This window comes from Myiozetetes cayanensis, unplaced genomic scaffold (genome assembly GCF_022539395.1).
Source record: "Myiozetetes cayanensis isolate MyiCay16 unplaced genomic scaffold, myiCay2020 scf1, whole genome shotgun sequence".
NCBI classification, from domain to species: Eukaryota; Metazoa; Chordata; class Aves; order Passeriformes; family Tyrannidae; genus Myiozetetes; species Myiozetetes cayanensis.
In genome coordinates, this window is record NW_026086604.1 from 18,882,246 (window position 1) to 18,909,703 (window position 27,458).

A 27,458-nucleotide genomic window follows, 5' to 3' on the forward strand; every position below is an offset into this window, starting at 1 on the left:
TGGCCCGGCCGAGCTTTCCATGGGCGGTGCTGGAGCCCCGGTCCAGCCGCACTCAGCGCCGGGCGGCGGGAGGGATGCGGGGACCCTCCCGTCTCTCCTGGAGCCCCAGGCAGCCCATTCCACGTCTTCGGGGATTTGCTCGGCAGACGGTAACTCCGTTCCGATGGAGGCAAGAAACCACGTAAAGCCACAGCGGGAGCCTGATGTACGTGAGGGGAAACGGTGATAAAACAGCGGCTGGGCATCAATCACAGATGTCATTGTAGCAGAAGTCAAGGTAAGGACACAAAATCCTTCTGAACAGCAGCGGATTTTGGACTTTATCAAAGAACCTAGTGTTGTGAGACTGAACATTGTCAACCTAATAACAGGAGGAAAGTTCTTGCCAATCTAGTGTAAACCATCTAATTTTCCTTTCATTTAAAATTATGCGTTACTTTTCATCACACCGGAAATTAAAGTAATATAAAATAAAGGATGCTATATGTCCTCAAGCATTTAAAATAGAAATAACATATATTTAAGGGATAGATTCTGTATGCTTCAAACCTTGTGGATTTGTAGAGTTAGTTTCCAGAAGAGGGAGATAAACTTCAACACATTTTTTTTTTTCTGGAGTATTTAACAAAACCACACATTTATCCCGCAGGAAAGAATGCCACAAGACGTTGAGTCATTCACAATAGACTGCACAGAACCAGATTTTTGTGTACATTAAACCTCTTCATGTAGCTCTGCACTTACTTGTCTTTTTTCCCTTTCCTTGTCTGTATGGGTGGAACAAAAGCAGTCAAGTGAGATTTGCGCCCCAGGTCAGTCACACTGCTGTCATCAGCTCTGCCACATGGTGTCCTGAGAACTGGGACTGACATCAGCCACATTGCCGAGGTGAGTGCTCCTACCTTGAGAAGAAGAGAAATGATACACCCAGCTGACTTCAAAACAAAGCTGGCAAATAATAATGGTTCCTTAAACCAGTTGGGAAAATTTATGGAATTATGGAAATCCGTAATTACAACAATTGCTTCAGTGACAGCCTCAGTCATCATCCATGAACACACACACGCAGAGGCTGCGTTGTGCAATCGTGCATCGCTGCCAGCAAACCCGCCTGCCTCTGGCCCGGGCTGGTGGCACTACTGTGAGGGCGGTAATGTTTGATTTCTGTGGCACCTGCGTGTTCACACAAGCATCATTACCAAGGGCTGGGGATCCCCAGCATCAACACAGGCTGTTGCTAGGGCATGTACCTTCACAGGCTGCCAAACCTGTGCATTACAGAATTAATTTCTTCAGGAAGTCTGCAGTACCTGAAGCACACAGCGCAGCAGCACCGCACACCTTCATGAGACAGTCGCTCAGTATTTTAGAGCAAAAATTTGCACAGACATCGACATGCATTTCTCCACCCATTAACTTCAGTTGGGGTCAGAAGCTTTGAAATCAAAATGGCTTTGCCAGGAGAAGCAAACTGAGGAGTGTTGTAAAAAAGGGTATTAGCAAACCATGTGGGACATCTTCTTTGAGCTCCAGTACTTTGAGAGAGTATTGTGCAGTTGATTTACAGTGTGCATTTCCATCTGGAAAACAGAGATGTTAACATCCTCCTCAGCCTGTTTCAGTCCAAGCAAGCCTTGCCATCTGCTAGGCTTTTGATATATTTGCTCTGCAGGCTTTTGATATATTTAAATCCTTCTCAGGACACCAACCATTGCTGAATGCTGGTGAGATACTCAGATTGAATCAGAACTATTGATCTACCTTGCCTTAACTATTTCCCAGATAAAAGGACCTATGGTAATAAACTTGCCTGAGCATCCTCAGACCATGATCCATATTACATCAACTAGTGATTTCTTCATCTTACCCATCCTACCATATGATATAGATTTTATCTTTTATATATGGCCTTACAAACACATCAGAAAAGATTATGAGTTGCTATCTCTGCCACTTAAATGTCACTAAAATCTCCCAGATGGTCAATCTGCTCCTGCATAGCCTAGGCAGGTTCATACATGGCGCTGTCAGTGCATCACACACAATGGATGTTTACACCACGAGGCTGATGCTGTGAGTGCAACCTCTGTATTGCAGCTTGAGCTGTTTCCCCCCTTCACATAACCTCTCACCATCTCAAAAATCCAGACACACAAGTCTGGAGAGGAGGCTGTGCCCACATGCGCATGTGTTTCCATTCACCTCACGTGTTTAAATTCAAGGGACTGTCCACTGGGTCGTTGGGTCTCTCTGCTTTTCCTGCACAAACTATTCCAGTTTATGAATACCATTTGTTAGAGCCCTGGAAGGAATTCAACCTGTAAATAATTGTTATTCAGTCCTTGGTCTTCACAGGGTGAAACAACTGCAGGGAACCAGGAAAGCCAGACTTAGGGGTCTAAATATTACCTAAGGTTTAAGACTGAGGATCCTGAGCCAAAAGAGGCCCAGTAAGGTAAGTGCCAAAACCTGGACCTTTCATCTGCTTTTAACTGTTATTGCTTTGTGCATTTCCCTGTTCTGGTGATGTCTGGGGATTTTGACTTTGGTTGGCAGCTCAGTGTATGCATAGCTTTGGAGAGCACGTGCACACCCCAGGGTAAGCAGCAGAGCTCAGGGTAGCACTGCAGTGCTCAGCATCACAGCCCTTGGGATCTCTGGCAATCTATCCTCAGTGCTTTTAATTGTGGAGTTCATCGTTTAGATCTTGTTCACTTTATTGCTGATATGTTAGGGTGAGTTGTAAGTCGGTGTAAAAGGCTGAGATCAGAGAAAACTTGAACTGCTCAAATGGCTCTTTGCAGGCTGCCTGTCTGATCCAGGAGACAAAGAGCCGTCTGTACTGCTGTAGAAGAAAACCAAAGTAAGAGCTATCGGGTAATTTATTACAGGTTAAAGAAATAGATTCCAGTTTCTTCCACAAAAAGCCTTTGGAACTGCATGAATATCAATGGGATTGTGGCCTTGATCCCTTCTAACACCTCTTAATTTAAACATATGATTAGTATTATTTTAAAATAATCCAAAACATCTCTCCCTCTGTTTTATTGCTTTGCTAGCACAGATATACCTATTTAAACAAAATCTTCCTGTAGTTTCTACATAAAATAGTAAGCATTGTAGCCACAGCAGTGTTTTGCAGGTACACATATTAGCATTTAAATCTTAAAAAATCTTTTGGGGCTGATTTTTTAGTGGATTATAATACTCAGTGATGTTGTGTTTCTGCCTGTAAGAAAAGCTTAAAAGCATAAGTCGCATCAATATTTTCTTTGTTGAGACTCTGCACCTCCAGGTGATACTCAGGTCATGCTAACAGTTCCTTATGCAAGCCATGAAAAAAATTATTGATCATCTGAATACCAGCCGTCAAGTACAGGCAGAGGTGAGAGCATAATAATGGAGTTGTCAAAGAGAAGAGGGGCAGAACTGCCAGGAAAGCATGTGTTCACCCTTCAGATGCTTGTCTGCAGAGGAGAATTCCTATGTCCATATACAGGAGGATGGCATTTTTTTGTGTGTAAGGAAAAAAATCTAATAGTTAAGTGTTAACTCTTTACTTCTGAATAAGCATGTGGCAGTTCTTAATGTTACTAGAGGAAACATTGTATATTTGCACAATAGAAAACTAGAGAGAGGATTGATGCTTTTTATTTTTCATATTTAATTAAGTTTTCTATCAAGATAAATCTTTAACATTCTCTCCAACAAGTCAAGATGAGGACATAGGTCAAGTACCACGAAGCTCAGCCTACAGAAACAGCTCCTTCCATTGCCTGCTGGAGTTCCAGGCAGATGTGTTTTTTTCTGTCCAAGTCATCAGTTGACTTATAGCTGCATTTCTCTACAGTGCCATTATTACAGTAATAATGGAAGCACCGAACATCTTAAACTAAACAACATTCACAGACAATCAGACAGAGATAAACTTTAATAAAACTTTTTGAGGGAACAGTCTGCTCACTGATAAAGGATAACTCAGCACACACCCAGACATTTCCATAGTGTAAACATTATGATAAAAAGCCTGTACTGTTTTCAGTGACGGGTGGTTGCAAATCTCAGACTCTCAGACCCCTCTGAAGGGGTCTGGTCTGTGCCTCTGTGAGTCTTCTCCCAAGAGCAGCTGGTGCAATCCTGGCTGCAGTCATGGAAACTTCTGGGTCTGAAGGGGCATCTGGAGCACATCTGGTTGAAGCAGGTCTGCTTAGATTGGGTTATTCAAGGACTTGTGCACATGGTAGAATGGGAAAATTAATTCAGTCCAGTTTTGAGTTAAATTCACTGGGCCTCCAGTGAATCATCATATGAAAGGAGAGAGCTAAGGCTCAGGAGGAACATTTGCTCATTAGAGTGGCTATGAATTAGTCAGTGGTAGAAAAATCACTTGGCTGCCTCATGAATCCTCAGTGAATAGAAAGGCATTTTTCAGAACTGAAAAGCTAACTTTCCTTAAATCCTGTGCTAATAAATGGTTATTAGGATGTGAAATACAGTGCTCCATTGAGACAGGAAGGCTTCTTCAAATGAAGGGAACAATCTCTGCTTTTCTACACCATTTATCAAGTGCACTACCACAGGTCTGTCCTTCTGGTTTCAGAATTAGCGATAATCCTAAAATTAAAGGAATAGACTTGAACTTTGACATTTTTTATTTGATTTTAATTGTGTCCAACAAGCCCCCTGAAAAGGAGTTCCTCAGGAAAAGCAAGGCAGTTATGAGCAGGGCTGAGGCAGGGCTATATAGCCAGCCCTTCAAGGTGGCTTACAGAAACCAGAGGTCTGTAGCCACAATAGCAGGCACACACAAAATGCACAGAAGCCTGTGGATGAAACAAGTTTTGGTCCAAGAAGCAAACTAATTGGTCCAGGACACTCAACAGCTGCACAAAACTTGCTGTCTCAGAAGAGAGAGAGAGAGGCAGAGCCACAACAACAACGACAATGGGAACACACAGTCACTGCAGCTCTGCCTCTTGGATGTAGTGGTGGAGCTTGAAGCCCATGGCATTCCTGAGATCCGGCTTTCATACCCACACTGACCTCAGCAAAGAAGCACCACAGCTTGTGGCAAGCAGGGCTGTGGAGCCTCTGGACAGCACTGCCTGCTTCTGCTCTCTGATGACTCACTGTCACCAAAAGGACAAAGACTGGACAGAGGCTGCCAGGTCAGGAGAGAGGTTCACCACAAGCAGTTCTGTGGGGGCATCCTTTAGCCCTGAGGATGCTTCAACAGATAAACTCTTGCAATAATTTTTTTATGTGCTAAAACAGGAATCTTATTTAATTTGCATCAACAACTGACTAGTGCAATGGTGCTGGAAAGGATCAAGCACCTGAACCCCTGGCTCATGGGGGGATGACATTATGTTTGGCCAGACCAGCAAGATGTTCTGGCCAGGCTGCAAAATGTTTCTACCAGATTGCTGTGAAGAAAAATGTCTTTTCGAGTCCTTCTTTGGGTTATGCTTTTACAGGAGGTACTCATCCAACCACGCTTTTGTGAGGCGTTACTTTGTTTCTGGTGTGGTTTCCTTGCTTTTATCCTTGTAACTCTGCTGGAATTACTGCACCTCTTGGTTGCCAAGCAGAGAAACTTTCAGAATGTGTGCCCTAAGAATATCAAATGCTGTTGAGGTTATATTAATTTAAAAGGCAAAGTCCTCCCTCTTTTTTTTTTTTTTTTTGGTGGGGGGGAGTGTGCTTTCTTGGGTTTTCCTACTGGTTGGGCGACTTTCCATTTCTCTCCATAGGGAACCTCATCCCAGCTATCAGCGTCTCTCAGTGTCCTTTCTCACTGCCTACTAAAACCACATTTTAAGAAAAATAACTCAGATTAATTTCCTTGGTGAGCCCTGACTTCAGCCAGCCCAGCACATTTTGCATCTTGTCTGCTCACTGGCACATCTCACCTGTCAGTGTCATCTCTTCACATTGAATGGAACGATATGTGTCTGGATTATTAATCCCTATAGTGCACCCACTTGTTCTTCAGTTGCAAGCCGGGCTCACAGCCATGTCTGTAGGAATCTAGAAGGAGAGCAAGTCCCAGAAAGGATTATGTCCAGCAGGCAACATCAGTGGCTCAAACCCAGTGCCAAGAAACCTGTTCAGCTGCTTCAGTATCCTCAAATCCTCCATCTTCGGTCATGCAAGATGTGCACACATTCTTATATCGTAGGTATACTACTACTGAAGTTGGGTCTGGAGAGAATGCAGCTTAAGCCATCAACTAATTAACTAATTTACTAGTCATTTCCTCCAGGACCTTGCCTAGCAGTGATTTACTTTTGTAAATCCATTATTTGTATTATTATTTGTAAATCCAAAATTACCCAAGCAATTTCTTATGATCCAGTTTCATATGATCAGGTAAAACATCAGGAATATAAACTGGGATGCAAACTCTCTGCATCATCCTTCATATACGACCAACATGGAACACACGTTTTCCTGTTAAGACCCTTTGGTGGCTGTGTCTAATCATCCCACCCTCACGTCTCTAACTGACAAATCTATTCAACGGAAGTAAAATGGCTTCTTGCTGTTTCTCTTCACCTTGTATGTCAATAGCGAGTCCTAAACTAGCAGTGCTTTCCTCTCCTCTTAAAATACCTGATGTTCTCTCATGACTGTCCTGCTGTACCTGAGGGCGGCAGATCAGTGTCCCTCCACATCACCTCCACCCAGTCCCAAGGGCCTGTTTAGCACTTCCCTTCCACAAAAACTGCCTTCTTCCAAACAGCAGGAACTATTCCCCTCTCCAGCTCTTGTCTGTGCTAAGAAACCAGCTGTGACCCATTTAATGAAGACAGATCTGTGCATTTATTTTGCTTTATTTTGACGAGTAAGACCTGAAATAAAGCAAGCTTTTATTTCAGATTTTTTTCTGTGAACAAAGTTGAAATACAGGGAATAAGTATTAATGAAGAGTTTGGATATAAATGTCCTGGCATGTTTTTAATCTTTTAATTATACTTTGCATCTCAGGTGCTTTTTAGTAGGAAATAAAATCCGGTTAATAAACAGAAATGGATTTCATAGTTGTACATCAGAAGTATACTCTGAGCTTCTCTTCCAGATATAGAAAGCAGAGGGCTCATGAACATGTGGTATAGGTTGCCTTAATTAAACCCTAGTCCATTAAAAAACTTAAGTATGATAAGCAATAAACAGTGAAAGAATAAGTGCAAAACAAAGGTAATGCACAGGAAGTAACATTTACTCCCATGACACTCTCAAATACCCTTGGTGCCAGCCATCTCAGTTACTGCAAATACTACTGGTTAATACTGGCAGTGAACTTTACCAGTGAAGAGAGCGACAGATGCCTTCAAAGACTGATCCAACAAGGAGCCAGTGTGAAGGGAGGGATGTGGCATTTCTCCTTTGATGCGCAGCCTTCTGAAACAGCACATTGAGGCTGGGTGGTCAGACTTCATGGGAAAACAGGATTCCTCATCCTATTCAGCTACTGCAATTTTCAGTGCTTTGCAGAATGCTGAACGTAATTTTTATTAAAGAAGCCCAGCTTTTCATATTTAATTTCTTTTTCTGTTTTGCTCTGAATTTCAACTGGATTTGACTGTCTCTAAACCAAAATATTCTGTATCCCGTAAGGAAAAAGGAGATAAAATCCTCTGCAAATCTGTTGAACAGTTGTCAAGGAGTCACGTCAAAGAGTGCTAAGAGTTGGACTTAATGATCCTTGTGGGTGCCTTCCAACTCAGCATATTCTGTGATTCTGTATTAATAGTACCTTTTAAATGTTAATAAGCATTATTTTGCTTATATTTGCCATGCTCTGAGGCAGATTTGCAAGCTTGGACAACTTTATTTTTTTCAAATATATGCATAGGTCTATACTCCAGGTAAATCTTATACAGTTTTCACTAAAAGCATTTAGGAAAATAGGACAGTTAAATACAGTATAAACAATATGTACCATCAAACTACCATACTGCCAACTGCAGGTGCTGTTTGTATCACAAATCAAATATGATTTGGTATATTAAATTTATCTTGTCCTTTGAAAGATTTTATATGCAACCTGAAAACTCAGTGCAAAGCATAGTTTGAAGTGGTTTATGACAGCTCCAACCAGAGACAAAGACCATTTGGCACACACAGTTCCAGGTTTGCAGAAGTTGTCAGTATCCTTTATTTAGCTTCCTGCAAACAATGGCAGAAACAAATACTGAAATGGCTGTATCAATGTAAATAGTTGGATTTATAGTGCATCTTCCAGAAGATTGTCAGCCTCGATTCAACGACTTCAGCTGGTGGAGATGTCCCAGGGAGAAGTCATTATCACAGGTTAAGAAAAGCCCTCTTAACATGAACGGTCTATTTGCAGTTTTAACGTTGGTCAGATAACAAGAGGAAAGCAAATAATCCAAGCCTCTTTTATTAGAGAAGCTGTTTTTGAATTCCTCACCCCCCATCACTGTAAGGCAGTCAGTCTTGCGGGCTCTGACTCTTCCCTGAGCCCCTTTTCTTTCAGTTTCGTTCCCCCCACCCTTTCCATGGGCATTCAAATCGCAGTTTAACTTCCCATTTACTGCTTGGGTACTTCACGGTTAAAGCACCGAGAGATCACAATCTCTTTAGCTGTAAGGATCACCCTGGGAGTTCAGTCTGTTATTTCTGGTACAGCAGCAGTGGAACACACAAAGTGCTACAGTCTCTCAATCTGCCACTGATGCATTTCACTGCCAGTGAACGTTATTATCACTGCTTCACATTTCCCACTTCCTTGAAAATGTATCTATTTGTAAGCCCACAGTATTGCTGTAACTTCAAAATTACTTTGCATTTATCTTTTTTAGAGCAGTGACCACAAAAGATTTCTTTTCCGAACTACCTAAAAAAAGGGAGTAACATTAAAAAAATTAAAAATCACTATTTAAAGAAGGTGGCAGCACAAGCACAGTGTGGAAATACACATTCTATGTAACGAAAAGAAGGTCTTTAGAGGTCATGAAAGAAAGAATGCTCTAAATATTAGGATGAAAGAACTACTTCAAGTTTCTCACTCCTCCATAACTCTGTGTTCATGTGAACAATTCCCAGCATTGTTTCTGCCTCAGTTTCTCACACAGGAGGAATAAAAACATTGCAATACTTATTAACTTACAGAGTTCTATGAAATGTACTAAGAAATACATTAGTGGTTTAGGTGCAAAAATACTACAACAAACATGCTACACCTAGTTACTAAGAAATACCAACTCAGAAGCTCTTACTATACAACAGTATATTTTATTACTAACAAATACAGTAATAATAAAACTACTGAACATGTGTATAAAGTTACCCGGTTACAAACAGAACTAGAAAAATGAAGAGGATTTATTGTGCATTTTCACAGGAGATTTTTCATCTTTCTCACTGTACTTCTCAGTAGCAAGAATTCTGTGTATTTTTAATGGAGAAAGTCTAAAAGAAAGAGCGTATCCCATTGAAGGCAATAAATTACAAATGCTAAAATGCAGACACTGTAATATAAAGACATTCCATTTTTAACGTATGATGGATAAAACAAGTAACTTTGGTTTATCAGAACTGCAGTTCCTGTTGTTTCAGCATTTACATGCCCTTTGTACCCTGCAATTTTCATTGTTCAAAGCATCACCATGAATGCTGCCCAAACTCAAACACAGTAATTTCCCTGCCTAATATAAAAATGCTGAGAAAAATATCCCTAGTTATCAAATGCAAGACGATGGACAGTCTTACAAAATGCATTGACATGTTCTGAAAACAGTAAAATTCTGTTTCCAAATTATCTCAAGTAATAAATCCTATTGGCTCTTAAGAAATCTTGATTCAGATGAAGCCAAATGATGAAATTGTTATCCACATCAGCAGTACTTGCTCTTGAGAACCACCCTGTCATAAGAAAGGCTACATGTATTAAGGCCTTTTTGATTTAGAGAAAATAACAGTGCTGTAGCACACAGAAAACTAAGCTTTGTAGGAAAAGTATTAAGGCCATCTTCTGAGTAAATAGATTGTTAAACAAGCTTGTGTATTAATAACTCAACACTTTATTTTCTGCAAGATATTTCTCTACAGAATATATAAAAAATTAAGTTACTCTTACAGAAACACCATGAAATGAGCTTTCACTGCAGCTCAGTACAAAACCCCAAAGTGTGTGCTTCAGATTCTGCCCACCGAGGCCGGGGGTCTGAAGCGTTCCTTCGGCACAATGCTCTGGAACACCGTGCCAGCAGAGGCTCCGAGAGGCACTTTTCTGGAAGAGTGCTGCCCCCCCTGTGACCAGCCTCACCCCAGATGATGGTGCACCTTACAGGTAAAGGTCCAACCTGCTTTACTCAGAACTGACTCATGCTGTCTGATCACTGGAGGACTCTTGGCTTCAGCAACCCCTGACGGAAGCACGTGAGCTTTCCCAAGTTTGTACAGTACATACAAAACCAGCAGTTCTAGAGACTGACTTTATGCAGTCAGTTATTTACAAAATTCATTTTTATGTACAAAATAAGTTGCTATAATTTCAGATTGCCTTTCATATTCAGTGTACAAGCTACCATAAACCAGTGCTGTAATTGATACAACAGGACATAATTTACAGAGTATTTATAAATTTCTGTATTCCTTATTTAAGTGATATTATTGTTTAAGAGATAGTAAAAAGAGAAAAAAATTAGCAAGTGTTAAAAAATATCAAAGAGGCAGATGTAACTTTTATACCTTGAAAAGTAACAGTGCTTTCTAAGCATCACTTTAATGCAATTCATTATAAGATATTCTTTATATAAGGAATAATATTTGTCTCATCTTTTTCTTAGATTACTGCCATGTCCTACAGAACTTCAATTTCCATTATTCCTGGATAGGATAAAATACAGTACATTATTGTTAGCTGTTTCCACAACAAAACATACATTTTTTAAGTGCAAAGCAAGATATGTGTGTTTTTTAATAAGGCAGAGAATATCCATTATTTCCAGTGTAACACAGAATTCATGTCAGTTTTATAAATTGCAAATGTTCATATAAAATTTCAATCTTTCAAGGATTTGAACTGTTTCCTGAATCCAACTCTCTTCTGGTGTCTGAAGCTGAATAGACAAGTAGGGATATGGAAGCTGACTGTGAGACATCAGGTATTTGGGAACAGCTGCTTTGCAGTGGAGGAGATTCACTAAAATCATTTTTAGGTGTTATTCTGCAAGTAATTAAAAAAAAAAACACAGTAAATTTTAAGTACAGTGCATTAAAATGGGAAAAAAATTGAGCAATGAAATCATAATGTATTTTCAGTTGTATTCTTTTCAAGAGAAAGCAATACAGTTCTGTATACTTTTCCAATTATTGTTCTTTTTCAGATCCATCACCTCTCAAAGTGATTAAAGTGCAGTCACAGACATTTTGGAGCTGAAGCTCCAGCACTCGGCACTTACATGGAAAAGAAGAATCCTACAAATACACAAAATAGCTCATATGCTAAAGATAGATGGTCACGTGGGGCAGTCTGTAAGTTCTCTTGACAGCTACTGTGGGTTAGCTGCATACTGAGAGTACACCGATTCTTCAGAGAAAAGGAACAGCAAGCTTACAGCACTAGTGGTAAAACACACAAACAAGCAAATGATTGAGTTCAGGTGCCTTACCTGCCTTCACCTACTCTCTTCATACTCTCAGCCAAGCTACTCATATGACATGTGCTATCAGCTTTGTTTCTTCTTTCCACCTGATCCACAGTCAATTTAGAACCAGATAACATTTGATCTCCGCTGTTTTCACCTGCCTCGACTCTTCGGGTTGATGTTCCGTCTGCCTCTATCTCTCTCTCAGATGTCTCTGGAGAGGTTTTAACTTCTGCAACAGTTTCTTGGCTTAAGTAATCATGATTAGTGATTGCTACTGCAGAAGTTCCATGATTTGTTGCGCCACCTGTACTGGTACCCATTGACTTTGAAATGACTTTAAGTCTATGTGAAGTTGACTTGTAGTGCTTCTTTTTGTGTTTAACTTTGGAATTGTGTCTCAAGAAAAATTCACACGACTCCTGCAGCACTCTTCGACTCTCACTGATTGGACTGAAAGAGAACACAAGTTGTAACTGAATGAAGAGGGTAACCTTGGCTACAATGTAATACAGACTCATACACAAAACCCTGACAGAACAGCAACCAGTGATGCAATCTGAGACAGATGTTAATGAACAAAAAAAATTATATATGAAGAGAAAAAATCTGATCATAATAGCTCCAAAGTAATTATGTCTGTGGAACAATTTAATAAAGCAGATTTCTACATTTCTTACTTCTGCAAGTTGGTCTTAATGACTTCAGTAGATTAATGATCTAAGAGAGGAAAGAGGGATTAGCTCACAAGCAGCTACATTACCAAGTTAACTTTTTATATAAAGTAAACCTCATTCAAATGAAGAAAGGTAAGCATTACAAAAATTACTTCATTATTTTTAAATCCTTGTAGCTGAAAGCAGTTAACATCTAAAACATAAGAAAAAATTATACAGGAAATGGAAAAAGAGGGTAGAGGGAAAGGAAGCCATAAGCTGACCATCAAGGAATGTAAATGTAAAATAAAAGGAGCTTAAGGACTACTGCCTTGGGAAATCCAATGAAATAAAACAATATAAACCCACAATATAAGTAATAGATAATCTAAAAAGAGATAATCAAGGAATAAGAAAGAATTGAAAAATGATAACTAAAAGAAATAGAGATGAAATTTGTAAGCTCCTTAAAACCATAGATATAAAGTTTACTAAAATTAAGTAATAAAACTGAATTCTTCTCTTTAAAAAAAAATAACACTAGATTTATGCAATAAAAGTGATAGTAAGGAGAGTTTGATGAATATTAATTTTAAAACAAGACAAGCCTGGCAGAGAAGAAAAGCAGAGGATATTATTGCATGGCAGTAAACACCACAAAGTACTGTGTCAAATTAAGTGGTCACAACACATGAAAGCAACTAAACTGATGACTGAAATTATCTTCCCTCCTTCAACTGGAAACCAGAGATTTATCAGCCAATGCTAAACACAGCAACATGACTTCAGCTCTACACAAGAGAAATCAGCAGAGGGAAAAAAATTCTGTCTTCTGAGAATGTCAGAAAGTCACTGCATGTGTAAAACTTCCCCCAACTCCAATGGAATTTTGCTGATGCCCAAAGGCTGCATTTAAAGTCTGAGAAAGAAGTCTCAGGACAACATTTTGATCACTTGAGCTATATATAAAGAAACATGTCTTAAAGCCAGCTTTAAGTATACACTTTAAAAAACAGGAATAAAAAAAATTTTTCTTACTCTCTTTTGCGGTTTCTGTTGAAGAAATTGGCCCATTCAGAACAGGTCTTTTTACTTCCCACCCAGAAGACTGGAGATATGCCAACAATTAATGTCAGCAAATATTTCATCAGAAACAAAAATATTTCTGGTCTTGCTAGTGCCTTTGCCTAGAAGATAAAGTTTGATAAATGCAAAGAAAAAAAATATACTTGTTACTTTATTTTTTTTAAATGCAGAAAACATTACATAAATGAGAGACCTCCTCCTTATGGCTGTTGTTCTTTGTCGAGGCTTGCACTGCGGGCAAACATTAGACATGTACAGTCAAGTCAGACGTGGTTCATGTCTACAGCTGAACACGCTAGAGATTTTTCAGAAGCAAATATTTTTCTTTTAAATTGCAAGGAAAGGTAATCTGGGGAGCACTAGTATTAATAAACATGTTCTTCAGAGGTGAGTATGTATGTATAAGATTTATCCCTTCAACTTAAAAGAAACAGTCAGTGAATCACACCCACAGAATCACAGAATGGTTCGAGTTGGAAGGGACCTTAAAGACCATCTAGTTCCAACCACCTGCCATGGGCAGGAACACCTTCCACTAGACTAGGGTGATCAAAGCCCCATCCAGCCTGGCCTTGAACATTTCCATGGATGAGGCATCCATAACTTCTCTGGGCAACCTGTTTCAGGGCCTCACCACCATCAAAGTAAAGAATTTCTTCCTAATATCTAATGTAAACCTACTCTCTTTCAGTTCAAAGCCATTCCACCTTGTCCTGTCACTGCATGTCCTTGTAAAAGTCTCTCTCCATCCTTCCTGTAGGCTCCCTTCAGGTAGTGGAAGGATTAGTTGGGAGTTAATCAGATTAGACAGCATCTTCAAGGAGCCGCAGGGAACTGCACAGTAGCTTTCTGTTTACTGCAAAATTAATCCACCTATTTGCAGAACTGTATCATAGGAGCTAAGACATTTAACTCCATAAGAGATCATTATCTTCTGCTCCCATTCTGCAAATTTAATTTACATTACCTGGCTTATCTGCCAGCCCATCTATGAAAGTCACTATTTTTATTAGGCAGGTAACATTAGCCACTTAAACTGAAGTTTGTTTTCATTTGCTTTTGATCTGGCCAATGTAACAAAAGTCTACAAGCCAGCTCAGGCAAGCCAAAGCTGAGCACGCCACTTAAAGCTACTTCACAATTAGCACACACTCTCTGTTATAGGGACAGATCCCATAAAACGGATCTTTGTTAACATTTCCTGCTGCTATTTCTTCTTTCCAAAGGCTAATTAAACGATGAAAATACATGCTCTTTCCTGTGTTATTATGCCAAGCTGTTATATTTAAGCGCTACAAAATAATTTTGTTGATTTATTTTTTTTAACGTCTTGTTTTCAGCCTTGTATATTCTGAACCATTTAGGCTGATACGGAGCTCAGAATAAAACCCACTGAAGTCAAAATATACTTGTTAAGAAACAGTATCGGAAGCACAAATAACCAAGTTGTCTGTGAACTGTGCTACTGTCAGCTTACACTGACTTCAATCCAGAGGATAATAAATAATTTAATAAGTTTAAGGATGTAAGGAGATCAACCCTCATAATTCATAACGCCTGTGTTTATATTCCTCATTTTAACGATATTTATTTGCAGCAAAAACAGAGATGGTAAGTGTAATGCAAAGAAAGATGACATGAGACACTTGCATTTCTCTTGGTGATGTTTGCTTGTATGTTTGTTCTTAAATAGAAAGAAACAAACCACAAATTACTTCTAAGTAATTTGTAATATAAAACTCCTGGCAACTGCAAGAGATTTTAATCCACAGAGAGCACTGAACACAGGTAGATTCAATTTAAAAGCTTTCCCAAGGAAGTTTTAGGGAGTCAAATGTTAAATACAATCACCTCCACAATTTAAAGTGCTGTTGAGGTTTTTTTTATTTGCTATTTGTTTGTTTGGTTTACATAAAGACTTCTTTGCATTTCTGAAAATCAGTCTGCAAATGATAAGTACTGTGGAAATTTGTTCCATTATTTCAAGTGTTTTACTTTTCTACATTTTGAAGAAAAAAAAGACAAAATTGATTTTAAATCGCTGGTTATAAGCAGCATTTAAAATTGAGTTTAGTCTGGATCTTCACAAATCACTATTTCAGCTTTAACTGAAATTGATGAAAATTCAACTTACATACTTTGATACTGAGCTAGGCACCCAAGTACTGAGCAACTACTTTTAGGAACAAATATTGTGAAGAATGATCCTAGGCAAATTTGTAACATGCAGTTCAAATATCATAGAGGTTATATATTCTGTTAAGAGCTGTGAGTTGGAATTTAATTACTGAGCACTACCAATTCAATTCAAAGCAAAAGTATCATTCCACTGATTTTGACTTAAAAAGGAATTAACCACTCCACTCACGTTCTTGAACATGAAAATAACTTACTAATGTGAAAATAACTTAATAACTGCATGGTAGATACAGTGATGCATAAGGGGTTTTGTTAGTTAACTTTACAGTATTATTTATAAAGGAAACCGTTACTTGCCTGATAAGGACAAGGAATATGGTACTGGTCACAGTGGTCAAACACCCAAGTCGTTTCCCAGATTTTCCGGTTCACCAGTTCATAAACATAACATCCAAGAAGTGCTACCAGTGGCACCAAGTATAAACCACTAAAAACTCCAATTCTGATCATGAATTTCTTTAGCTTCTCCTGGTTCCTGCCATCGTGCTGGATGACTTGGCGCACGTGATTTAAAGAAATAATACCAGCTAAGAGAAGAGAGAGACCGAAAAACACGCAAAGGCACAGCGGCAAAAGCACAAAGTACAGAGAGGCATCCAGATCATAGAGACCCACGAAGCAAACCCCACTGATATTGTCTCCCTCAACTTTGTTCATCGCAAGGAGCATAATGGTTAGAAAACCAGGTATTCCCCAGGCAACCGCATGGAACCACATGGCCTTTTGTGCAATAGCTTCACAGCTCCATTTTCTTCCTGCTGCAAGGAACCAAGTGATTGTAAGAATCACCCACCAAATAGTTCCTGCCATAGTGAAAAAGTACAAAACCATGAAAAGGACAGTACAGGCTTTGTTTTGGGAGCCAAGAACAACTGTTTCACCAATTTCTAACTTATCATCTGCCTCATTACAGGCAGTTTTGTTCCCAAGTAAAAACCCAATAAAGTACATCAGAGAGACTATGCTGTAACAGACAGAGTAATATATGATCGGTCTCTCTGGGTACCTAAACCTTTTAACATCAATCAGAAAAGTCAGGAATGTGAAAAGCGTAGCACAAAGACAAAAGATTGAAACTATTCCAATGAAGCTTTTTGCCACATCCAATTCATAATTTTTGAAGTACATATTGGGACATGGCGGTGCACACTGATCAATCCCTAGAAACTTGTAGCCTTGTCCATTGTTAGTGTGGAGGTGCCGGGGACACCAAAATCCATAATCCCTTCGGATCTGGCCTGGGGTCTTCCGAGTTCCATGCACGTTTGTGGTTACAGCAGCAGTGGCAGGAACAGCCTCATCACAATTAGTCAGTCTGAATAAATAAACAGAAGAGGAAATATCTCAATACCCCTCATTCTCAACTAGAATTACTTTTTAAAAATATGAAAAAAATCTGATCCTAAGCACTGTTAAATTTTACAGATAATGCAAATGTGCAATATATGAAAATTTTCATATAAAAATTTTCATATGAAAAAAAAAATCAATGGCATTATAAAAACCAAACTTCAAATATTTGCATTTTAGAAGAACTTCAAACACATTTATTTAACTGTTGCTCTCTAGCTGTTGTTTCATAAGCTATAAAACACTACTCAAATTGCAACCATTCTTTTAAATTCTACTGAACTTCTACATATATATTTACAGTTTATATATAATATATATATTATATATAATATATATATTATATATAATATAGTATTTACATATTATACAATTATACAATTTACATATATATACAATATATATAATATTTACATATTATATAAAATATTTACAGTAGGGTTCTTTTTTAAATTTGGATAACAATAGACTGTTGAAGACAGCAAAAATCTTGTCAAAACGTGAGCTTCAATCAATCAGGGAAGAAGGTTGGCATCATTAATTGATGTCTAGTATGCAATCATTATTATAATTCTTTTGTGTTATACTGCTATTTTATTGTCAGCAACAATGAACTACCTAACTGAAAAAAATATAAGTAGAAAACACAAGCACTGTAAAAAATTAACAATACTTCAGCAATTTGATAGCTCTATGATATTAATTTAAAAACTGCTCAAGACTCAATTGCTGCAGGGTTTAACTGGACACAAGAGGTGATCTTTTTACATGGATAATATCATATTAGCAGTGCTGGACATCTACAGACTAGATTATATAACTCAAGCAGGTCAGCATTTACTCACATTGGGATTCATATGCATTCCAAGTTTAAGTGCACATTTAAATAGAACAAGTTTTGCATTCTAGCTTTTAAAGTAAGATTCTGTTATCTCAACAGTCCTTGTCAAACACTATTACAAGAGTCCCTCAATTCACTTTGCAAGTTCAGCTTGAGCTAAAAACTCCTTCAGTTCTACGTTTCTCTGCATTATCATGCTGTCCAAGTAAATCCAAACTAATGAAGAAAACTGATTCTGTGGCAGATTCTTTCATTAACCACAGGCCAGAGCAGGATACATGGACACATTCACCCATGTCTTAATTGGCATTATGTATGTCTGCAAGAATACAGAAGTGTGAATCTCAGTATTCCAGTTACTTCCCATCCTCATGCCAGCAGGCTGCAGCAGCAGGATCTCTGCTGCTCTAAGAACACCCTGCATTCCACAGACTTCTCAGTATTGGCTACCAGGGAGACATCACATATGAACAGAGAAGTTTCATTTTCAGTAAATATTAGCAGTAATAAAATAATTTAAAGCTGCAGTAAATCCTGCAAAAAAACATGATTTGATTTAAAATATCACATCTTGAATAACTGGATTAATTTGTATTTTTCCTGACTTTTCAAAACAATCCTTGAAGATATTTGCTGTGCCCCTTCAGGGCACTACTGTTGCACAGAAGCTCACAACAGAACGGGAGAAGTTGATGCCTTCTTGTTTTAAAACCCCACAACTTCTATTTTTCTGCAGAACTACAGGAAATGGCATTAATGCCACTTGTCACATTCACTCCAATATTCATTTCTACCACAGGTCATGCATAGGACTACTGTCCCCACTTTCCCTCAGCCTTATCATGGATTACCAACTGCATGGGGGTTAGAAAAACTGAGTTTCCAGTCTCTGCTCCTTTCCTGTACCTCTTGACCTGATGTGTGTTAAAAAAAATCTGGCCTTAATAATTTATAAATATCCACAGTTGAAGGTCATAATCTCAAGAAGATTGCACTGGAGTGCTGTCAGTGGTTTCCATTTAAAATATATAGACATCTTTTCAGCAAATATTGTATTAGCTATCTGAAAAAGACACACGAACACCTCTGAGAAACAACTGAAATTTTAAAAGAGAGGGTTTTGCAGTAGAGGAAAAGCAACACAAGACTAAGGTTGCACATTTAAGCAGTTGGAGTGAGATACGGCTTCTACTATTTAATTTATTCTTCTATTATTTATCTGCTCAAATACAGAATATTCTGTATTTCGTTATCTTACGAGCAGTTCCCTCTAAACTCCCTAATGAAGTAAGCATGATCACTCCTAGATGAGAGATCAGAAACCAAAGCAAAATCCATGCTGTAACATATAATATTTTAAATTTTCAGAAATTTATAGTAAAAAAGCTTCCTTTTGCAGGGATCTGAATACTGAACTGTTGCAGAGCTTTGTTGCAAAAAAAGTCACACACAGGAAATGCAGGTGATGATTTGAACAATGAAAAAGTTTTAATGAAGAAATGGTCCCGTGCATGAACACTGCAGGGTCAGTGTAATAAGGAGGTTACAGCAAGGTGATATTTAACATTCTGCCTCAGATTTTCAACTCAGTCCAGGTCAAACATGGAAGTACCACTCCCACCACCTGTCAATATGAGAAATACCCCACCTGGTACATTCCAGCTCTTCAGGCCATGCAATTCCAAAAGTGTCCATCAACTGCTTACAGTCAGAATACACTTTCTCACAGAGGCTTCGACAAGGGTGAATCACATGAATTTGATCCAGGCAGGCAGGGACAAAGGCTCTACACAGAAATGTGTGGACGTCTGGTGAACAGTGAAGATTCATAAGAATAAGAAAAGGCTACAGGGAAGAAAAAGGCTTTGGTTAGCAATCTAAAAAAATATAATTTAAGCCATTAAAACTAACTTTCATCACTATGGCTCACATTTGATCCCCTGTAGGTTTGGAAAGATTCTAGAAAATAGTGTTTGTTCAGCAATTGCGAAAGAGCAAAACCCACTGGTGTGAGCAGCAAGAAGCTCCATTAGCACTTCCAGCCCAGCCCTTGCCCCAGGAATCTTGGCCAATCTGTGATTTTTGAACATGATTTTTCCTACTTGTCAACATCAGAAATCTGAAAGGTATTGTGAAAGCCCAAGATTTTTTAAAAATAGGGTAAAACATTGAGCTCCTTTGTACACCAGTTAGATTCTAATTAAGTGCCCTGAGATTTTTAAAGGTGTGTCTGTTCCAGTAGTTCCTGTTAGATTACATTTTCAGTCCTAAGTGCTGTGTTGTACTCATCTTCTCTCATGCTGTAGAAGTTTGGGGTTTTTTTGATTAATGAGATCCAAATATCATTATTTCTCATTTTTGAAACACCTCATTTCAAATCTCTCTCAACATGACTGCAGTAACTGATGACTGTTCTTATTAGAGAATTCATAGAATGAAATTTAACACCTTTTTTTGCCCAATGCATTCAATTCATTATTCACAGTCAGAGAGGTTTTTAAGGGGAAAAATATCCCAACCTTCCTTCTCTACATTTTTTAAGTTTTACTAATAGGGAAAATTGTTTTAGTCAAAATACTACCATGTGTGCAAATTTCAGACAAACCAGTTGGTCATTTTTGCAAGTGCTTCTGAGTCCAGAACAGCATCCTCACTTCTGTCTTGATTGTTACCAATTCTTCCTTTTTGTCACCCATAGTCCATCTCAGTTGATAAAAAGTATTTTTCTAGAGCAATTTTTGGGCTGCCAGTCAAAAACTTCCACAGATTTCAGTAAAACAGAAATATCTTCTCTAGAAAAGTAGGAATTTTTTAAAAACACAATATTTACATCTATGAAAACAACTTCACCTACAAAGATATTTTACCAGCTCTTTTGATAAGCAATCTACAGTTTTTAAATAGTATTTTCCAACACAGTTAATACAACTATGTGTTGTAAGCTTGATCCTTTGATACAGAAAGTGAGTATAAAGAAAGCATTGGCTGGTAAAGAAAGTCAGGGCACAAAACTAACCTTTACCATTTTAATAGAGTTTCTGTTGTATAAAGCTACTTAAAAGCTAAAATACCACAAGAATCACTACATAATGGTATATCAGAGGTAGACAATGACAAGCAAAAATAAAATGTTTCCAAGAGTTTCACTAAAGCATGTTGCCATTGGCTAAACACTGCTGTTTAAAGAACACTGTTTATTTAAATCCAAACCCACCTTAACAGATAGGTTGAAAAATGCAAATTTTTAGGAAGAAAGCTATGTTTAGCCTGTACTGTAATCAGAGTAGAATTCCAAGGACTCAGCTGCCAAGAGGAATTGTTTTTACAGTGTTTCTTTCAGCTTGCTAAAAATACTTACCTTTTGACACCTGAAAGTAAGAACACAAGGGCAAGAAGTTTGATGTTCTGAAAACACAACCCAACCTCCCAAGTCAGACCATTTAGCTGGGCATCCCATTCTCACCTCGTCTGGTAACAAGGGGATTTAATAAAACAATGTGACATCTCTCCCCGTTTCCTACAACCAATGGTTTAGGAAACAAGCTGCAGGTTATAACATGACCCCTGTGTTGAAAGGACACTGACAAACCTTTCTTGCTGAAATGCATCTAATCCCTTTTTCAACCATGTAAACTTAAACCTTTTGTAAAATATTACAGTAGTAAGCAGGCACCGCTGAAAGATACTGCATTTTATTTGTTTATTGTAACTCCTGGTTTTGCAAACTAATTAGTGTTTTGACAAACAGCTAACAGATTGCACTCTGCTTTTTCCATCTATTTATACATTAGCATAGTAATACTTTCAGTTTTGATTTCTATTCCTTTCATACTACACTTTGCCTTCTATTTACCTTCACTACATTTGAACACTGACCTCACATTTGTACAGTGACAAACACTCCTTCTGAGTGACAGTAACCAATTTATAACTGTGCCCACCCACTTGTACAGATAGTGGGAGTTACTTTTCCTCATACTTATTACTCTGGGAGTAATTTTTTCCCTATACACATTACTCTGCATTTTCCAAGCCCAAATCCTACCTACCATTTTATTGTCCCATTCAATCTAGCGGAAGACCTTTCTGCAATTCTTTCATCAATTTTGTTTTCTCAGCAAATTTATTACCTATCCCTCTTCTAGGTCCATCTAATGAATTAGCTGTGTATCAGAGGTTTCCATACAGATAAGTAGGGGGAACCCCTCTAGCTACTTATTCGAAACTATCAGCTCATGATTTATCAACCCTTATTGTGAAAAAATATTTATTTATTCCTACTTTTCTTCTTAGGCAGGCAGGCATTGGAAAATAAAGTCCCCAATGGGTTACCAGCAGAGTTTCTTAAAAAAACACATAGGTTATGACCATGTCAAAACCTTTTTGAAAACTGAAGTATGACATACTGTCTGAATTGCCCCTTTCAACAAACATATTGAGTCCCTTAAAAAACTCTAACAGATTTTGCAGCCAATGAGTTCCCTCAATCAAAAACCTCTATAAGATGTAAAACTTTGCCTCGAGCACACACAAATGGGATTTGTAAAATACAGATTTATTTTCAGCAACAGCTTACTTTTACCATTTAAGACCAGCAGAAGTGGTTGGGAATCGTGTCTGGAACTTTGCTAACAATTAGATAGCTTTAAATGCGGGCTTCACTTCCAGTTAGCCAATTTGGAAAACTTTCATCAGAGAAAATAGCTTGTCTGCAGTTCCTGAAGGACCATAAAAGCAAAATCCTACCAAAACCAAAGTATTTTCTCCCCCAGCTGCATCGCTTGGAAACAAAAAGTATAAAGGCAAGATCACAAGCTCATTGATAGTAAAATTCAGTTGCTTCGAGACCACTTTATCTGAACCATGGATGTCCCAGCGACAAACTATTTTTTATCCAAGTGATTAGCTGGGTAAGCTGCACACATGCACACACACTGGTGTCCTGAGTATGCAAGTCTGGGATTAAACTCAGAAGCTTGTACCATAGTCCTCCTCTCTTCAGGAAGTTCAGGATCTGCCCATGGGCACAATCAAACAAAATTGGCTCTTCCAGGAAACGAGGGCACTTAGCATTTCTAGCATTAGCAATCACTGCCCTATCATATGAAGAAGAGATGAAAATCTGCAGATTTGGTGATGGCAGTGCTAAAAATAGAGTGAAGACAGACTCTTTAAAAACCAGAAATGGAGCCTCACATGGCTAATATAAGTCCTAAAATAAAAATTCTCATCTTTTTAGCAATGAGAAACAAAAGTCAGTAAACATAGGGCAAACTAGAATACAGTAACAATCTAAAACCAACCAATCAACCAAACCCCCAAACAAATAAAAAACCCAAAACCTAAACCAATAAACTAATAGCAACTGTAAAGTCAAAGATGATGTCTTTAACAGCAGAAGGGGCACTGCCTCAAGCAGTATCAGTGAAGAACTGAGGACTATGGGATGCAAACTTTCCACTAACAAAACACCAACACCTTACTTAGTAAATTCTAATTTGGTGTGTCTATGTTCTATTTTCTCCAGAGGCAAAGCCAAATTACCTCAGAAATCCAGTTATGGTGTGGTCCTACAAACAACTAAGACAAGTGAAAATAAGTGTTACAAAATACAGAATAAACGTTTAGGTGCAAACATGTGCTTAAACGAGCTCTACCAACAAGTAAACTGCACTCTGGAACTGTATGTGTATCTTGTGCTCAGGATGCTTCTGTTTTGTGCTTAGCAGGCTTACAATTCCAAGACACAGGAAAAACAAGCTCATTATTCCAGGCAGACACTGAATATGCTCTCTTGTAGCTCATCTCAGTTTTATCCTAGAGAAAAGCATTACCTGAGATGATCAGACAGGTCTCTGGAGTTGGGATGTATGATAATTACCAAGATATGTCTAAACAAGTAGGTGACAATACTCTTCTGTACTCTGCTGATTAATGTCACAGAGATACTTACATAATATATAAAACAGTGGATCGAAATATCAAGGTCTTTGTTACAATCAGCCACAGCAAACCTCGATTGTAAGAGACAGGAAATATCTTGAATTGCTGAGACATACAGAGGATTAGAGCCTTTGCTCAGCCACTGGAGACAGGTATCTAAGAGAGTAACAACCTATTTTCCTAAGCCCTGAGGTCTAACTACAAGTTAAAACGTTTAGCTTAGTTAACCTAGTTAACACTGAGGTTTATTAAGTTAAACAAGGACAGACATCGACTGTCTCAGTGCTAAGCAATGTCACCTGTTTCTTGGTTTGATACAAATCTTGTGACCTAAAGCAACAACATTACAACGTTGTTCGTTACATAACCGTGTCTTTCAGTCTCTGAAGCAAAGGCAGGCTTAAATCTGTATTTCTACAATTACACTACACTATGTACCCGAGATTCCTACCTATATTAAAGATACACATTGTTATTTATGAAACTAGGTATCTGCTTTACAGGAAGTAACACCTACCCAAATAATGAACAGAGTCACAGAGTATCTCAAGTTGGAAGGGAAGCATAAGGATCACCAAGTTCAACTCCTGCTCCTCACAGGACACTTTAATGATTAACAATTAAAAATTAATTATTAATAATTTACAGTACATACAAACACACTTACTGTCCAGTAAGGGTCACTAGAGAATTGAAGTGCAGCCACAAGCCCTAACCCAAATATATTTGTATACATGTATGTTTTCAGATGTGATAGTTAGGAAATACAGCCACTGTCAATCACAGTGCACATAAATGGTCTCAGAGTGAGAGACAGTAATTGCTCTTTATATTCACAGAACTACACTAACAATCTTCACAGTATCTTTAGTCACTTTTACAATGATAATCTGTTTCAATTAAAAACAGCAGAACAAGTATGGCACGGTTGATTTAATCCTACACTATTGTTACAATAGAGTTATTCTGGACTGGATGCAAACAAGATTAGCATCACACCCAGAGAGATTAATGCCTTCATATAATTCCTAGATGGGCTGGCAAGGGTGGCAATTTGCTGATGGTCACAGAGAATCACCTGCCAAGAATCTCTGACTTCTAGTTCATGCACAATTAACTAAGTCATGATAAATAAACATCTCAACACACGAAATTAAATGAAGGATGAAATTTTCAAGTTCAATTAAATTCAAAAGAAAGTTGAGAAAAGAGTAGGTTCTTCCTACTGGAAGTTACATCGATGGATTTAGATCAAAGGCAAGTTAAAGACACTTTTAATTTGGTATGCAAGGATTTTGCAGGAGGTCAAGGCAGTTTAAGTGTCTGTGTCTTGATGCTACATGCCTGCTAAAAGTTGCTACTTAACAGTAGAACTGCAAAACAGAAACATGGGTGCAGCTCATGAAAGGTAGTGTAATGTCAACCATCCTTTAAACTACCAAGGAACATGGTATGAACTCATCTGGGGGCCCTACCTGAGTTGTGGGTAACAATCAACTACTGCTGGCAGCAGCAGGTATCAGTCATAATCTGTATTTTCTCAACTCTGTTAAAATCACATAGGTAAAACAACAAAAGTTTTCAGGACTAAAATTCACTGATAGGAACAAAATATTTTAGATATTAATATATAAAGTATATACATTATAAATTTGAATACATATAAGTTTAATATACATTATTAGTGCATCCTAATTTGGCAGAGGTAAAAAAAATCAAAAGCACATGAATTTGACTTTTAATAAGCTGCTTTTAAACAAGCAGCAATACTTTCTACAGCTTTTACAATACAATAAAGGCATATGAAGTCATGTTTAATTTAAAAGCTTGTCAAACATATTTAAGATGTAATCAATTTAACATTTACATAAGTAAGAATGAAGCATTCTGTCAAAGTACAAAGTAGGTTGCTCTGTAGTTTAAAAAGCAAAATAGTTCAAGTTTCCTACTCAAGGAAAATCCGGAGTTTAAGGAGCTGGCAGAGGGTCGGGGTGATGTAGAGAAAGAAGAAGATAGTAAACAAGCAAGTGGGCCAAACAATGCTGCTCTGCAATAAAAGATGTTTGCAAAGATATGAGCCTATTTTTGTCCTTCAGCTGAACAGCAAAGGCAAAACATGTACTTGGCCTTTCAAAGGGTTCTGAACAAAGCGTGGGGACAGCTCAACGTGCAACAGCTGATAAGCCAGACTGTTCCCAGCAGTCCGCTCCTCCCACAGCCACGTGGGGCAGGAGCTGCCCACCAGCCAGCACCTGAGGCATCGCGGTTTAGAGGGCAAAGTAGGATGGCAGCTGATCTTAAAAAATCCCGTGCTGTAAACTGCAGAGGCTCGGGGACTGGCCAGAGAGTAGCCAGGTGCCCCTGCTTGGTGGGCCTTAATCACTTCATCAAGCTGAACTACCCAGGCAATGCTCAGGGAGCTGAATTACTTATCATCTAAATGTTCAATATATTTGCAACAAGAACGAATGTATCTGCAAACTCTTCACCATCAGTCACCCCTACACTTGCAATAAATATACATATATATATATATACATATATACATACACACACACATATATGTGTGTGCATATATATATATATTCAGGTCTGAACTTTCATACTAGCTTTTCAAAGTTGAAGGGAATATTGATCAGAAATCCAACCAGGGTAAGGAATAAGGCATGTGGGGAAAGGTTTTTCAAAGGTCAGTAGGACAGCAAGGCACTCATGAACTTTAAGGGAAAAATAAAACAAACTCCAAAAAACTACTCCAACACACCACACCTGGGCACTAAACTTGCCATTGACAGTATAAACAAACACAGACACAGAAAGACAAAGAAGGTTATTATGCTTTTTACTTTTATAAACTCTGTACTGTTTTGCATTAACTGTATACAGTCAGAATATTCTGAGTTGGAAGGGATCCAACAGGATCATCAAATCCAACTCCTAAGTGAATGGCCCACACAGGGATCTAGCAAGCAGTAGAACAACATAGTCACATGCTTCCCCTCTAAGTATTTTACGTGTAAAATAAAAATACATATATCTGTATCTTTTATAACTGTAATAAAGGTTATAAAGAATGAAAACAGGAATATTACATCTCACTAAGAAGTTATTCTGAAGCAAATTAACGTACAAGTATTCCCAATACTTTCCAAAATAGCTTATTACCAAACTTCACTGCATTTTTTGGTCCTAACCTAAATTATAGCTTGACCTAAATTATAGATATTCCAGCCTCTGCAATTTACAGTCCATAACAAACATGAGAAAGTTTTCCCAAGTGTTACAGAACTGAACTATTTATACAAAGTTTTCAATTCTACTTTGTATCTGGTTTAGGTTTTATGTATACTATACAGAGCATAACAGACAGACAAATACAAGTTAACTGAAGAAAGTACACTGTGGGCTCTCAAACATTTGAAGTCTCGACAGAGCTTCATTATATCTGAACTGTGGTAGTAGAAGAAACTCAATCCTAAATTATCCATGTATTTGCCATACATTACAGAAGTAAATGGATTTATTGCTAAACCTTCTGTGCAGAATTCAATGTAGATGATTTCCTACAACAATATTTATAAACTGTCCATTATCTTTAAAAAAGCCCCCTATTCCAAAAGAAATTCCAGTAGAAGTCATTACTGCTCTGGTTCCAGAAGAGTCAGAGCAGATTCATGCTTCCACTCCTCTCTGTGAATCTGGAGACACACTTCAGCAGAACAGCACCGCCCAACTTACCAGAGTAGCAAACCTGCACCATTTCTT

At 38.2% G+C, this 27,458-nt stretch overlaps 1 protein-coding gene and 1 long non-coding RNA gene across 3 annotated transcripts in view; one reads left to right on the forward strand and one right to left on the reverse strand.

Moving 5' to 3' along the window:
* The first annotated feature begins 153 nt into the window (after nucleotides 1–153).
* On the forward strand, nucleotides 154–11,476 carry LOC126640961 (uncharacterized). 2 transcript variants are annotated; one of them, XR_007629170.1, is made up of 4 exons: nucleotides 154–277; nucleotides 788–888; nucleotides 2,356–2,455; nucleotides 11,358–11,476. It is a non-coding gene; the product is annotated as an uncharacterized LOC126640961 (long non-coding RNA). The 2 variants fall into 2 exon arrangements; XR_007629171.1 differs by lacking the exon at nucleotides 11,358–11,476 and adding an exon at nucleotides 2,805–2,888.
* The window catches only part of FZD6 (frizzled class receptor 6), a 27,039-nt gene continuing 7,711 nt past the window's right edge, over nucleotides 8,131–27,458 (reverse strand). The window contains exons 3-7 of the mRNA XM_050317199.1: nucleotides 19,399–19,595; nucleotides 15,857–16,874; nucleotides 13,313–13,461; nucleotides 11,643–12,071; nucleotides 8,131–11,197 (exon numbers count right to left, since the gene is read on the reverse strand). Coding sequence (XP_050173156.1) covers nucleotides 11,041–11,197; nucleotides 11,643–12,071; nucleotides 13,313–13,461; nucleotides 15,857–16,874; nucleotides 19,399–19,595 — 1,950 coding nt within the window. The 3' untranslated portion in view covers nucleotides 8,131–11,040. The remainder of the gene's footprint in view (nucleotides 11,198–11,642; nucleotides 12,072–13,312; nucleotides 13,462–15,856; nucleotides 16,875–19,398; nucleotides 19,596–27,458) is intronic.